We start from the raw sequence: 14617 nt of genomic DNA on the forward strand, positions 1-14617 counted from the left end.
AGGCTCCAGGTGCAAAGGGAGGCCTTGCTCTCAGATAAGACTGATTCTCCAGCAGGGGCCCTGAAAGTGCCATTGTGATGGGACAACTGCTCTCAGCAAGAATGAACTAGTTTGGGCCTTAAGTGCTACTCAGTTCTCCAGGTAGCTGCTCCTGAACTAAACAGGCATGTAACATGCTTGCAAAAATTTTATAGTTTCGCCCTACTTATTTTATCTTCGAAGTATATGTCAAATCACCAAATCAAAGAGCGTCGTAGATCCCACCTCAGGTGAGACTGGTGGCCCCCAGTACGTTTTCAAAACACTTTCTCTGTCTTCTTGTATTGTAATTGATTGTCTTCAAATGCATATAGTAACTGACAGGCTTTAAATATCGAGGATAATGACTAACTCCTTTCCTCACCCAGAGCCTCTAGTCCAGAACCCAGCACAGACTGGGCACTTGGTAATTTGTTAAAGGGAATCAATCAACCCATCAGAAGTAGAATCTGAAACCAAGGACCCATCAAAATCATTTCAATAAAATCATCCCGTATAGGTATGATTCATAGATGCTGGTGCCCAGCTTTTACCCTCCATTCATCTGTTCACCGTCTCCCCCATCTCCAAATAACCAGAAAATTTACACGTCTCAAATACAACAGCTGCAGGACATATTTCAAGCCACTCTCCGACACCGACGCAATTCTCGCCGCTGGTCCGTCAGTCTGTCAGTTCCCTCTAATCCTCATCCCGTCTCACTTCCGTTCCCCTTTCCCTTCGCGGTTGGAGGCAGGATGTGTCTATGCTTTCAGCCCTAAAGAAGTGCTGTAAACATCCGCCTCATCTGCTCTCTGGCTGGCGGCCAAAGACCCCTGCCTTGCGGCCTCGGAAGCAGCTCGGGCGTCATTGACCATACTCCACCTCGCCGTAGCCCTCAATAAGAGTTGGTCATAATAGACAATCGAACCGCATATTTCTCGGGCGCTCGTGGGGCGACGTAAAACGGGGTTCCCACAATCCTCTTCGCCTTCTCCCCACCCCCCATCCATTACCCCCGCCCCGCGCAAAAAAAAAAAAAAAAAAAGCATTAACCCCTTCGCGTCTAAATTCATTGTCTCATAGACCCTACCCTTGCGCAGATTGCTTTGTTGGGAGATCCAGGTCATTTATCTGATAAACGAAATAAAAGACCATGCTTGTCCTCTTAGTCACAGTCATGTGACTAAGTTTTCTCAGTTTGCTTGTAAATTGACTTGTAAGTTTACCAATCATTTTTAAATAGGAGCTTAACTTACTTGTTCATAACCTGAACGTTTCATAACGATGCTTTAAGCTTCTGGACCAACCCAAACTCTAACTTTGTAGTTTATGACTGTTCATCTTGAACCTGTGCCCTTTCTATCTATCCTACATTCCCAATCTCCTTTTGGTTCTTGTCTGATTATTTAACCGCCTACCTCAATGATTAAGAGCAGGTACTTTCTAGACCTGACTTTCTGGGTTTGGATCTCCACTCTACCACTTTACAAACGTGGAATCTTGGGCAAGTGATATAAGCACGTTTTCTTTGGCTTTCTAATCTGTAGAATGGGTATAATACTAGTACCTACCTCTAAAGTTGTAGTGAGAATTTTAACAGTTCTAGGTGTGTGAGCAGCACCTAGAACATTGCCTGGAAGAGTTAAGCAGCATACTGAAATAGAAATTTTAATTATCAACTTTGAGGGTGATGTCTTCTCAGCTAATGCCTTCTAGCTAATAAATAAATGATAATAATTGTTAACATTTTAGCATCTATGGACCAGGTACAATGTTAATTGCTTTGAACCCATTGTTTTTTGTTTGTTTGTTTTATCCTCACAATTATTGTGGTAGTTAAAAGTATTATCCTTCCTTTTCCTCCTCTTTGTTTTTCTAAAGCAGCTAAGAAAATTCAGGTCAGTAAGATATCAGATAACTCTGTAATTTTCTCATAGTTACAGAGTCAGTAACAAATAGAGCCAATACTTAACCTAAAATGAATTCAAATATGTCTTGGTCTTTCTCAAATATCACTGGGAAAATGGCAATAAATTATTTTTGTGTGTTTCCCACCTCCCAAGAGTTGCCTCAATACTGTGCAGGTCAGGAAGGCTAGGTTTTCTTCAGAGGCAGAAGGGCAGCAGGCAATAAAGCAAGAGTCTCTCTCTTGAAGGCTGGCAGCAAAGGGGATGACCAAAATAGCAATAGTCATAACCAGCGCACTTATTGTGCCCCAGTGTGCTACACAGTCCACATTACTGCCTAAGGCCACCAGAGATAAAAATGCAGGATCCTTACCTCACCTGACCTGTAAAGCTTGGATATTATCAAAGATTTTGTTTTAGGACAGCATCAAGAGGCTCTGTAATATACTATTCTGACTCCAGCCAAAGCGGTAGTAATTTTCATATTTGCCGTTCGTAGAATTAGGTGTTTCTACCTCAGCCCAAGAGCACAGGGAAATCTCCTTTTACCCCAGATGAAAACTAAAAAGGTAATTTCCTCCTTTCTTTCAGAGCCTACAGTACCCACAGTCTTGTTCTTGCTCTACACCCATCCACTCCCACTTCCCAGCTTATCCTCAGGCAGTTTATAATGTTTTTTTTTTTCCCCCAGAAGGACTGGTGATGGTTTAAAAAGGCAGGGGAAGGAGAAGGTAAATCCCAAGTTTGCTGAAGGTAAATCAAGTACTGCTTTATACCCACCCCCTATTACTTCTACAGATCCCCGACCTTCCTCACTCCCTCTTGGCACTTTAGAACCCATTATTCTGCACACCCAGGAAACCTCTGGGCTGGAATTGTAGAAGAATCAACTTCTTGTCTTTTTTCCCCTCCAATGTCCACAATAGCATGTATGACTGGCCTTGGTCTTCTACTTAAAGAGGCTAAGTTTTAAAAGAAAAAAGGAGAGAAATAGCATAAGAAGACATTTTACTTAATTTTCTTCAATATTTTTAGCTATCAAACTATTAGAAAATGTCAGTGCAGGGGTAAAGCTACAAGAAGTTTAGTTCTAGAGGCCAGGAAAAATAGAGGTCTTGGTGCAAAGCAAAAGTGTTGACAAAAGAAAGACAAGCAGACAAGGGTGCCTCTAGGGTCAGTAGAAATAAACGAAGAGGGGAGGTTGGGATAAAGATCTCAGACAAGAGACCCTGCCCTTATAGCTCCTTTCACCTTAAACTCCATATCCTAATTCCAGAGACTTCATCTGTATTAAATTCTTCTAACCAACCTGGTCTCCTAACCAACCCAGCTTTCACTTCCGGGCATCTTGCCCTGATCACTGAAGCCACCACCAGCTGCAACTGCTTCGCAAAAAGAAAGGTGAGTGGGGAGAATATTCCTAACCCAGTGTTAGAAAGGGAGATGTGTTCCCAGCATTCCTAGTGATTCTCAGAACATATTTTTAGAAACACTACATAGTTTCAGTGTTCTAGAAACCATACATAGTTTCAGTGTTCAAGTTCTGCAATACTTTCTGTAGTATGTTTCAGTTACATGTTTCTTAAGGGCTGATCTGGCATCCTAACACACAAATGACAGTGTTTCGGGACGCCTGGGTGGCTCAATCAGTTAAGCGTCCAACTTCAGCTCAGGTCAGCATCTAATAGTTTGTGGATTTGAGCCCCTTGTCAGGCTCTGAGCTGGCAGCTGAAGCCTGGAGCCTGCTTCAGATTCTGTGTCTCCTTCGCTCTCTGCCCCTCCCCTACTCACGCGGTCTCTTTCTCTCTCTCTCAAAAATAAAATAAACATTAAAAAAGTTTTTTAAACAAATGACAGTGTTTCTATATTGTAGTGTACATACACTGCTGGTGACCAGTTCAGGCCTCCTTTACAGGGCAGATGGACCCATCCCCCAGCAGCTCTGGGTATTAGCTGCTAACTACAGCTTCTTCCTTCTCTAGAGAATTGCACTCTGCAGAATAAGAGCTTCAGTACTCTGCCACACTCCCACTCCTTACACACCCCTGCAACCTGCAGTCAATGACTGAATGATGATGAAGGTACATAATGCCAGCCACTCTGCCTCAAGGTGGACCAATTCTGTGGGGGCAAATTCTACTCCAGTGCTCCTTGTGGGGTAAAGTTAAAGCTAGTCTCCAACTGGCTTAGTTGTTTTCCTCCTTGCCCTGTCCTGCTTCCTTCATTTCCCTTTACATGAGAGCACTTCGTTAATAAATCACTTACATAAGAACCACCTCCTTTCAGGCTGCACTTCAAACAACACTCTCTCTAAGACTCGTGCTTTTTTTTAAGTTTATTTTATTTTAACTTTTTTAATGTTTATTATTTATTTTTGAGAGAGGGAGAGACTGAGTGTGAACAAGGGAGAGGCAGGGAGAGAGGTAGAGAGAGAATCCCAAGGAGGCTCTATGCTGTCAGTGCAGACCCTGATGCAGAGCTTGATCTCATGAATCATGAGATCATGACTTGAGCTGAGATCAAGAGTAGGACGTTTAACTGACTGAGCCACCCAGGTGCCCCCAAGACTCATTCTTATCTCAGGTTTATCAGAGGACTAAGTAAAGAAGGCCCTCTGTAGTCCTCCCTTTCCCTGACCAGACCAAACCCCCATTGTAAGCAGAAGAGTCATCCATCTCTGGGAAGCCAGTGGTGAATTATGAAACTAGACAGGGTCCCTCAAATCAAAATTGGACCTATGACATAATTCAAATGACAATGAAGCCCAGCCAATTCCTAATATCTTTTGTCTTGCTGACACCAACAGATCACATTCTATCAAATCATAATAAAGGTATATTTGTTCATACTTCATTGTAATTCTTTGTCACTACAGAATGTCAAAAATTCTTATAATTATGGGAAAATGCTATATAGCATTTCTTAAACTCTTGGCTAGATTATTATTCTCTTGTGATAGATATTCCTGCTCAATAGCATGAATCTTAAATTTGTTTATCAGCTGTTGGCTGTTTTATTTCTGTAAACTGTAAACTGTTATTGAAGATGGCCAAAGAATAAGCCCAAATTTGGATACCTGATAAGATGCACTGATTAATCTAGAAGTGTTAAAAAACAGACCAGATTACTAGTTTGAAAATAATAAAAATATATCCTAATTTAATAATTCTGTGATTCAGAAGACATATTGGTGTAATCATTATAAACCTCAATATTGTAGAAATATAGAAGTATTAGTTAAGAGTAATGTTCAGGTTGAAAACAACCAGATTTAAAAAAAATAATGTTTATTTATTTTTGGGAGAGAGACAGACAGACAGCATGAGCAGGGAAGGGGCAGAGAGAGAGGGAGACACAGAATTCAAAGCAGGATCCAGGCTCTGAGCTGTCAGCACAGAACCTGATACAGGGCTCGAACCCACGAACCTCGAGATCATGACCTGAACCAAAGTCGGACACTTAACCGACTGAGCCACCCAGGCGCCCAGAAAATGACCAGATTTTTAAAATTTACATTTGCAAAGATTCAGATTCCATAACCTCTGGCATCTCGTCCAGTGTTTATCCTCCAATATGTATGTCCTATTATATATCCCTTGTATAGCCACCCATAACCAATCTCAGTTGACTAAATCCACTGTTCTGGCTTACAATAAAAGTGCCAAGACAATTTTCACTGAGATTATCTTCTCAATTAACTTCCACCTAAATTAGGACACAAATGTACCTGAAAATCTATTTCTATCTATATTTGAATACTTTCCTTTTGGTGTGACTTCTCATAATTAGTTTCCTTTTTACTTATTTTTTATTGATTTACATATATCTATTTACATGTAATTTTTTATTTTAATTCGTTTCATTTGTTATTTTGCAAAATATGTTGATCATCTCTTCCCTCGAAAAAAATCTAAAGTATGGAGGAACTTTTAAGTGATTGCTTTTAATTTGGCAACTAAAATAAACATTGTCTATTTCATAAGAAGAAAATATCATTGAAAGGAAAACGAGGCCAGAGCTACGGGCGCTTTTTCTGCCCGCGGTGTCTCAGATTCATTCTTAAGGAACTGAGAACTTAACCTTCCAAAATGTCAAAAAGACCATCTTATGCCCCACCTCCCACCCCAGCTCCTGCAACACAAATGCCCAGCACGCCAGGGTTTGTGGGATACAATCCATACAGTCATCTTGCCTACAACAACTACAGGCTGGGAGGGAACCCGGGCACCAACAGCCCGGTCACGGCCTCCTCTGGTATTACGATTCCAAAACCCCCAAGCCACCAGATAAGCTGCTGATGCCCTACATGAGGTACAGCAGAAAGGTCTGGGACCAAGTAAAAGCTCCCAACCCCGACCTAAAGTTGTGGGAGATTGGCAAGATTATTGGTGGCATGTGGCAAGATCTCACTGATGAAGAAAAACAAGAATATTTAAACGAATACAAAGCAGAAAAGATAGAATACAATGAATCTATGAAGGCCTATCATAATTCCCCCGCATACCTTGCTTATATAAATGCAAAAAGTCGTGCGGAAGCTGCTTTAGAGGAAGAAAGTCGACAGAGACAATCTCGCATGGAGAAAGGAGAACCTTACATGAGCATTCAGCCTGCTGAAGATCCAGATGGTTATGATGATGGCTTTTCAATGAAGCATACAGCCACTGCCCGTTTCCAGAGAAACCACCGCCTCATCAGTGAAATCCTTAGTGAGAGTGTGGTGCCAGACGTTCGGTCAGTTGTCACAACAGCTAGAATGCAGGTCCTCAAATGACAGGTCCAATCCTTAATGGTTCATCAGCGAAAACTAGAAGCTGAACTTCTTCAAATAGAGGAGAGACACCAGGAAAAGAAGAGGAAATTCCTGGAAAGCACAGATTCATTTAACAATGAGTTTAAAACGTTGTGCAGTTTGAAAGTGGAAGTGGACATGGAAAAAATCGCCGCTGAAATTGTACAGGCAGACGAATAGGCTCGCAAAAGGCAGAAGGAAAGAGAAAAAGAGGCAGCGGAGCAAGCTGAATGCAGTCAGAGCAGCATGGTTCCTGAGGAAGAGCAAGCTGCCAGTAAGACCGAGGACAAGAAGGACGACGAGAGCGTCCCAATGGAGACAGAGCAGACACACCTTGAAGAAGCGACGGAGAGCCAACAGAATGGTGAAGAAGGCACATCTACTCCTGAGGACAAGGAGAGCGGGCAAGAGGGGGTGGACAGTATGGCTGAGGAAGGGACCAGTGATAGTAACACTGGCTCAGAGAGCAACAGTGCAACCGTGGAGGAACCACCAGCAGACCCCACACCGGAAGACGAGAAGAAAGAATAAATGTTGCCTTGTTTTATGTGTTCTAAATACTTTTTTAAATGAAAAAAAAGATGTTTTTTGAGTTAAAAAAAAGAAAATATTAATTGAAAATGTGTACTGATCTGAGAAATGTCTGTTGTTTCCAAAAAGTACTTTCTACATTAGTCAAATAAATCTCAGTATAGGACTTATATAATATTTTAGTTGTGTGCAAGATTTGCAATATAGCATAGGAAAGAATACTACACTTACGTGCTTAACAGAGACATATACTGAAGAGGAGATATGAGTTTCCTAACTTATCTGTAACAATGGTTAAATGAAAGTTTGTTAAGAGCAATTGAAGAATGCAGAATTATCCACTCATTAAAAATTTTAAAGCACTTGAACATTAGGATGTACACAATTATAGAAGAAGATTATAAATTATTTCCTTTTCAAAAATACGAAGAAAAGTGTATGAGGGAAAATATGTAAATTTTATTGTAATAGTCCCCTTTGTTGGTATTTCTCAAAATATTTCTGGCCATCAACCCTTAAACGTTTCCATGATTATATATGACTAATATCACATCATCCATTTCTAATCAGAAATGTTTTCTAAGTCCGTAATCTCTTTCAAAATTCACCAGTTTCACCACAGAAATGATAGTGAATTTCAGTGCCACATTCTTTCATCTAAAATGTCCATCTTTCCTAGCCTAGTGGGCAGCTACTCATATTCTAAAAGCCCAGGCCAAATGTTATTCCCCCTGCAAAACCCTTACCAATCTTTCTCCCAGACAGAATTCATCCTTTCCTTAAACGTGCATTCATAGGTCTTTTTAGATACCTCTTTTAGACTTTACATCCCAGTGTATTATAATTATGTGTTGCATCAGTTAGGAATTGTTTTGGCTGTCATTAAGAAACCCATGATTTTTCTATCCCGTAAGAGAAATCCAAAGGTAGGCAGTTCAATATTGGTATGGTGGCTGGATGCTTTCATCTTTCTGCTATATTTTCCAAGCTCAAGCTCTGCCTTTGTAGCTTGAAGTTTCCTTAATGTAACAATATGGTTGCTCTATCTCCAGCCATCACATCCATGTCCTAGGCAAGGATAAATAAGAAGGTAATGCAAAATGGCCTCCCACCTTAGCAGCCTCATAAGCACCATCAATCTTCCTCTTCCCACCCCAGTGCATACATGTGCACACACACATATGCATGGACTCAATTATGAAGTTTCCTAGGAAGCCCAACCAATATCTTCCACCTCCATACAATTGGCCTATATATAGTCACATGGGCTCCTCTATCTGAAAGGAAGGCTGAGAAATTACATTTCGCCCTATTTGAGTGTATAGCCACCCCCAAAAAAATCAGGTTTTGTCACTTAGAATGAGGAGATAGGATATGTGATAGACAACTACCAATCTGCCACATTTTTAACTTTTTTTTTCTTTTTTACCATATCTGTTTCCTTACCTAGAATGTAAAATTTTGGAAGGTATAGAGTATGTCACATTCACTTTGTATTTCTAGAGTCTAGCACAGTACAAGACACTCAAGACAGTGGTTTACTGTTTATTTCCTTTACCTACAATATGAAGGGTTATTCTGTGTAATTTGCCTAGATAAAAAAAAGATTCCATGTTTTATCAGAATAATTTTTTGTGCTTTATGTTGACTTCATTGTGTCCTCAGTTATTTAAGAAAACAAAGCTTCTTCACCTATGTAAGGCTAAGGTTCTTGACAATCATGTTACCTTCTATGTTTATCTTTAAATGTTTTATTGTTCCCTTCATACGAATAGCCAAATAATGTTTCTTGGCACTAACTGTTCTATTTTAAGTGCTCAAATCTCCTGATAAATTTTCATTTTTTTCTTTCCTAAAATTTAATCCTTAATGTAAAATGAAATAAAATAAATTTCAGAATATCTTTTGCATCTATAGTTATCCTTCGGCATTTCCCCAAGGGTCCCTGGACAATCAAAAACTTGTTCTTTCACCTTGTAAAAAGAGAGGTGCTAGAAACTGTTATGTTTATTCAGTGTTACTACTGATGATTCCATGGGAAAAGTTGTACAATTTGAAGAGATTCTCAGACTTCCCCAAGTTAAGTTTGCGTGGGAAAAACATTATATTAATATAAAAACTTCAGAAATTATATGATATATGGGAAATATGTAAGATTTCTCAATGCCCTCAGTCTCCATGATGTTTCTATTTATCAGAGTACTGGTAGTGCTTTGCCTGAGAATATTAAGCAACAGCAATATAGTGTTATCAGTTATAATTTCAGTTAGTGTTATAAACTTTTACTGGATCACAACTGACATCTTATGAATTTGAATCTAGCATCTCAAGGCCAGTGCTTTTTAATTGAGGATGCACATCAAACTTAATTATGGAGTTCCATTAAAATATAGTTTTTTGTACCTCTTCCAGCCTTAATGAATCTCTTTATTTGATATTGTTCATATTCTATCAACATGTTTCTCCCTGAATGTTTGATATATTCATAGTATAGAATGTACATTGTATCTCTGTATTACTATATGCTATATCTTAAGTTTTTTTTCTTTATAAAAGTTATTTTCATTAATTTTTTTGTAAATCAGATGTAATATTCACTATCTTTGCTGAAAATAGGCTCAATAATTATCCTTACAGATATTTCGTCTATAACTTTGGGAGTTGGCTTTATTATTGGGATTGCCTCTGATATCATACATTTGGGCCCATTGGTTTGTCATCTAGCAAAAAGGATCAGCAGATAATTAAATTCAAGAAAGAAAAAAAGTTAGGGGTCTCTGACTCAAGAACTGAAACCCTAAGTACTTTAGATGACTTCTGGATTTCTTTTTTCTCCCCTCAGCCCTCCTAAGTTCATGCTTTATAGGAGGTCTAGAAAGTAGAGCAAATCCTACATGCTGTGGTTCAGAGAATAGCAAGTAGTTTTGACAATGCTACTGCAACAGGCTGAATTGTATCCCCCTAATGATATTATTTCCACATCATCATCCCTGGAACACGTGACTATTACTTAATATGGCAAAAGAGTGAATGTTACTGTAAATGGCAAACAAAAAACATGTGAGTAAGAATTTTGAGAGAAGGACCTGATCCTGGATTATCTAGGTGGGCCCTAAATCCAAAGACAGGTGTCCTTATAAAAGTGAGGCAGAGGGAGATTTGACAGAGACAGAAGGTAATGTGAAGATGAAGGCTGAGATTGGAGTGATGGAGCTACAAGCCCAGTGCATCCCCCAGAAGCTGGAAGAAGCAAGGAACATTTCATCTCTAGAGTTCCCAGAGCAAGTGTGGTCCTGACAGATTTTAGATTTCTAGACTCCAGAACTGTTGTGAGAATAAATGTCTTTCGTTTTAAGCTACCATATTTACAGCAATTTGTTACAGCAGCCTTAGGAAACTAACATAGCCACCAAGACTATAGAACTTTTTTTTAAGTTTATTTATTTATTTTTTTTGAGAGAGAGATAGTGGGGGAGGGGCAGAGATAGAGAGGAAGAGAGACTATCCCAAGCAAGCTCCACACTGTCAGTGCAGGGCCTGATGCAGGGCTCGAACCCACAAACTGTGAGATTATGACCTGAGCTGAAATCAGGAATCAGATGCTTATTTGACTGAGCCATCCAGGCACCCCAAGACTATAGAACTTTTTGATCCAAAAGTTCATGAAATTGAACAGGTGGTGGTTCAGAATAGAGCTGCTTAGATATAAGACTGGTTTCTTGAGGAAGAGTGTGGGCAATTTTAACAGTAGAATTTTGTGTTTATATCCCTGCAGACCTCTCTGAGATATATGATACTACTAAAAATACAGGAAATAAACCAAAAAATCAGAAATTGCATAATTTGGAGAACAATCTCATACCTGCTTTGACAGACTCTTTCGATTGGGGCCGAGATCTATTCACTTGGTGCAATATGGGCACTTGGCTTTCCTAGCTGAGAAGTAGACCACAAACTGAACTGTGACAAATAATACATTCAAATTTCATTTTATCCGTAGGTTGTGTTGGTGATATTTGGGGAGCTAATTATTTATTTGTATGTGTATATATACATATATATGTGTGTGTGTGTATAATGTATATATATACACACACACAACTTTATATATCTAGATGTACATGTAGATACAGATACAAATATAGACATAGATACACACATACACATACATATACATCAATCACATGAAAAAATTACAAGGGTTAGACTATAGATCATTGGGTCAAGTCCAATATATTTCTATCCAAAAGTAACCAAAATGATAAAAATTGGTTGACAATTCTCAATCTTGTTCAGTCTCTCCACAACCCTCTTGGAGCCCATCAGCTCTCTGGGAGGTAAATTATGCATCTGAAGAAGGCAGATCACCTTGGAGTTTCTTTGCATGCCCAAACCCTCACAGAAGGTAGGGAACTACTATATCTATGTTTTCAGAGAAACAGGAATTAGGAAAGATATTGGTGGAGAAAGGAAGGGAGAGATGAACTGGGTAAATTCGTTCAGACTAGATAACACCCAAGGGACAATACAAATAAATTAAAGTGGGGCAAGGAGGGAGGATGCACAACAGTCATGAGCTCTTAATGGTTAAGAGCTTGGTAAAGATGTATTAATACATTATTACCATATATTTAAGTAAAAGTTATATACACAAGTGCACATACTCTGTTTACTGCTCTCAATATCTAATTAGTATTTCTCTACTGAGAAATATACTGGAGGGACTTCTTTTAAAGGAAAAACATTCTCTTAGACTCAAGCATTTATATAAATTCTTTTAATAATATTTCTTAAATGTAAACAAATATAAAACTAAATGGAGACTCTGCTGTTCATAAAGCTCTTATACAAATTTAACACCAAAGGAAATTTAAAAATTGTGCACAAATAAAAAATATTAATTCACTGTGGTACATGATATTTACTGAGACAAAACTGCTCTTAGAAACCTGAACATACTACTGAGTGGCCAGCGTGCGTTCTTGGCCTTTAACAGGCTTGTATGTGAGTCTTGTGAGGACTCAGCTTTCCCATCACTTTCCTTTTCCAAACTACCAGAAAATCTTCATCTGTATAGTCAGCCATGAAGTAAAAGGTACACCTAATTTATTTTCTCACTAGGCCATGACAATTAAAGTAGTATTGTTGCCAACTTGATTTTGAAAACAGGCTCAAATACATGTCCTAATTATGTGGCAGCTGTTAGTTACCATTCGTCATCCAGACTCCAGGAAATGTTTAAAATTAAATGTAAAAGTAAAACATATTTGTAAAAACTTCACAGCTCTGTCATTAGACTCCACTTTGAAAAACACTGTGCTATTATTACAGTATGTGTAAAAAATATATATGTTTAGACTATTTTGCTAGCTTCTTATTAATAGCTTCTGGTGCTATTACCTGAGTACCTACATTATTTTTTTAAGTTTATTTATTTTTGAGAACGAGAGAGTGGGGGAGGGGCAGAGAGAGAGAGAGAGAGAGAGAGAGAGAGAGAGAGAGAGAAATAATCCCAGGCAGGCTCCACACTGTCAGCACAGAGCCCAACTCAGGGCTCAAACTCAACATCCCTGAGGTTATGACCTGAGCTGAAATCAAGAGTTGGATGCTCAATGGACTGAGCCACCCAGTTGCCCCTTGAGTACCTACATTATTATGCAGCTCTTGACTCCTGTTTCATTTGGACAATTAAGTCTCTTGTTTGTGGGGACCAAGCCATGGCCCATTCAGGCTCACTGGGAATGGTGCTTTGGAGACCACAAGTCAACCCATTATCACCCTCACATGCATGATTTTTAAATTAAATGAAAGAAGACAGGCACACTCAACAGTCAGGTAACCAAATAACTGAAGCAAGACAATATAAAATTTTAGGAGTGGTTCAGTTGTTTTCATTTTAAGTTGCATTGGTGGACGTGGCACAAGAAAGACTGTTTGGGGCTTGTGTGTGACAACTACCTATTTCCCCAACTTCTTTTCTCCTTTCCTTCTTTTGGGGTTCTTTCACCTTTCCTCTTTCTTCCACCTACTTTAGTTTTACTTTTCCCCCAGAGTTCAATGTAATGAGTTTTTCCATAAAGCTAAATATATGTAATGTTTTTTTCAATATATGAAATTTATTGTCTAATTGGTTTCCATACAACACCCAGTGCTCATCCCAAAAGGTGCCCTCCTCAATACCCATCACCCACCCTCCCCACCCTCCCACCCCCCATCAATCCTCAGTGTTTTTTTTAAGAGATTATGCCTTTATCATTTTTATATGAAAATGTGCTTCCTTTTATAAAATAGAGTTTAGGGGCGCCTGGGTGGCTCAGTCGGTTGAGCATCTGACTTCGGCTGGGGTCATGATCTCCCGGCTCGTGAGTTCGTGAGCGTTGGGCTGTGTCTGAGCTAACAGCTCAGAGCCTGGAGACTGCTTCAGATTCTATGGCTCCTTCTCTCTGCCCCACCCCTGCTTGCTGTCTCTCTCTGTCTTTCAAAAATGAATACACATAAATAAAATAAAATAAAATAAAATAAAGAAAAAATGTCTTCATTTGGCAAAATAAGAAATTGGCAATCTTGTGTTTTCCACTGAACATTAAAAAAAAAATGTTAACATGTCCAAGATCAGCACCCACTTGTCTGGAAAACAGAGAAAAGAGACAGGGAGAAAGAATGGTATGTGATATCTAATAAGTTGACTTAAGTGGAACAAGTTAAGCGCCATAATATACTTTCTACTGGAGCAGGAATACGTAAGACTCATTTGGGAGTCAGGGAAGGCTTCACAGAGGAGGTAACATTTGAGCTGGGGCTTTAAGGATTAGCAGGGGGAGAAAAGGCAGGGCATTCCAAGCAGAATGCATAATGCAAGCAAGAGCACGGAGCACAAAAGAGCACTACGTGTCCAGCAGCTCTGAGTAGCCTGGTGACTGTTGTGTAGAGTTCTCAGGGTTAGAAGATCAGGGGTGAGGCAGGGACTATTTTTTCCTTCTTGGCCCATTTTCCCTATAGCTCATTGCACAGTGCTGGGCACACACTGCAGGGACTCAATATAAATACTTATTGAATTGGGACAGGGTGGTCAAGTACGCTGGGAACCAGGACATCTGGATTCTTTCTCACGCACTCTCAGTGTGACCTTGGCCAAGTCCGTTTTCTCAGGGCCGCTGCTTGCTGCTTAGTAATCAGCCCTGGGTGAGAAAACGGAGGTGGTTGGCCTGAAGTGCCGGGCCTTTCCAGCGCCTGGAATCCCTGATTCCACGCGTCGAGGGCGGGGCAGGCGGAGGTTCAGTTCCTCCTCCGCTCCAGCAGGGGGCGCAGGAAGCGACTTCCCGCCGCCCTTCTCTTCCCGGCGGGCGCCAGGCGGATAGCAGGAGTA

General features: G+C 39.9%; 1 protein-coding gene across 1 annotated transcript; it reads left to right on the top strand.

Annotated features, from left to right (window-relative positions):
* Positions 1-5906: 5906 nt before the first annotated feature.
* On the top strand, positions 5907-7328 carry LOC106979241 (SWI/SNF-related matrix-associated actin-dependent regulator of chromatin subfamily E member 1-like). The gene is given in 2 exon segments (XM_053201941.1): positions 5907-6203; positions 6206-7328. Coding segments are annotated over 2 exon segments (1233 nt in total). The 5' UTR covers positions 5907-6016; the 3' UTR covers positions 7252-7328.
* The last annotated feature ends 7289 nt before the right edge of the window (positions 7329-14617 follow it).

Source organism: Acinonyx jubatus, chromosome X, assembly GCF_027475565.1.
Source record: "Acinonyx jubatus isolate Ajub_Pintada_27869175 chromosome X, VMU_Ajub_asm_v1.0, whole genome shotgun sequence".
Taxonomy (NCBI): Eukaryota; Metazoa; Chordata; class Mammalia; order Carnivora; family Felidae; genus Acinonyx; species Acinonyx jubatus.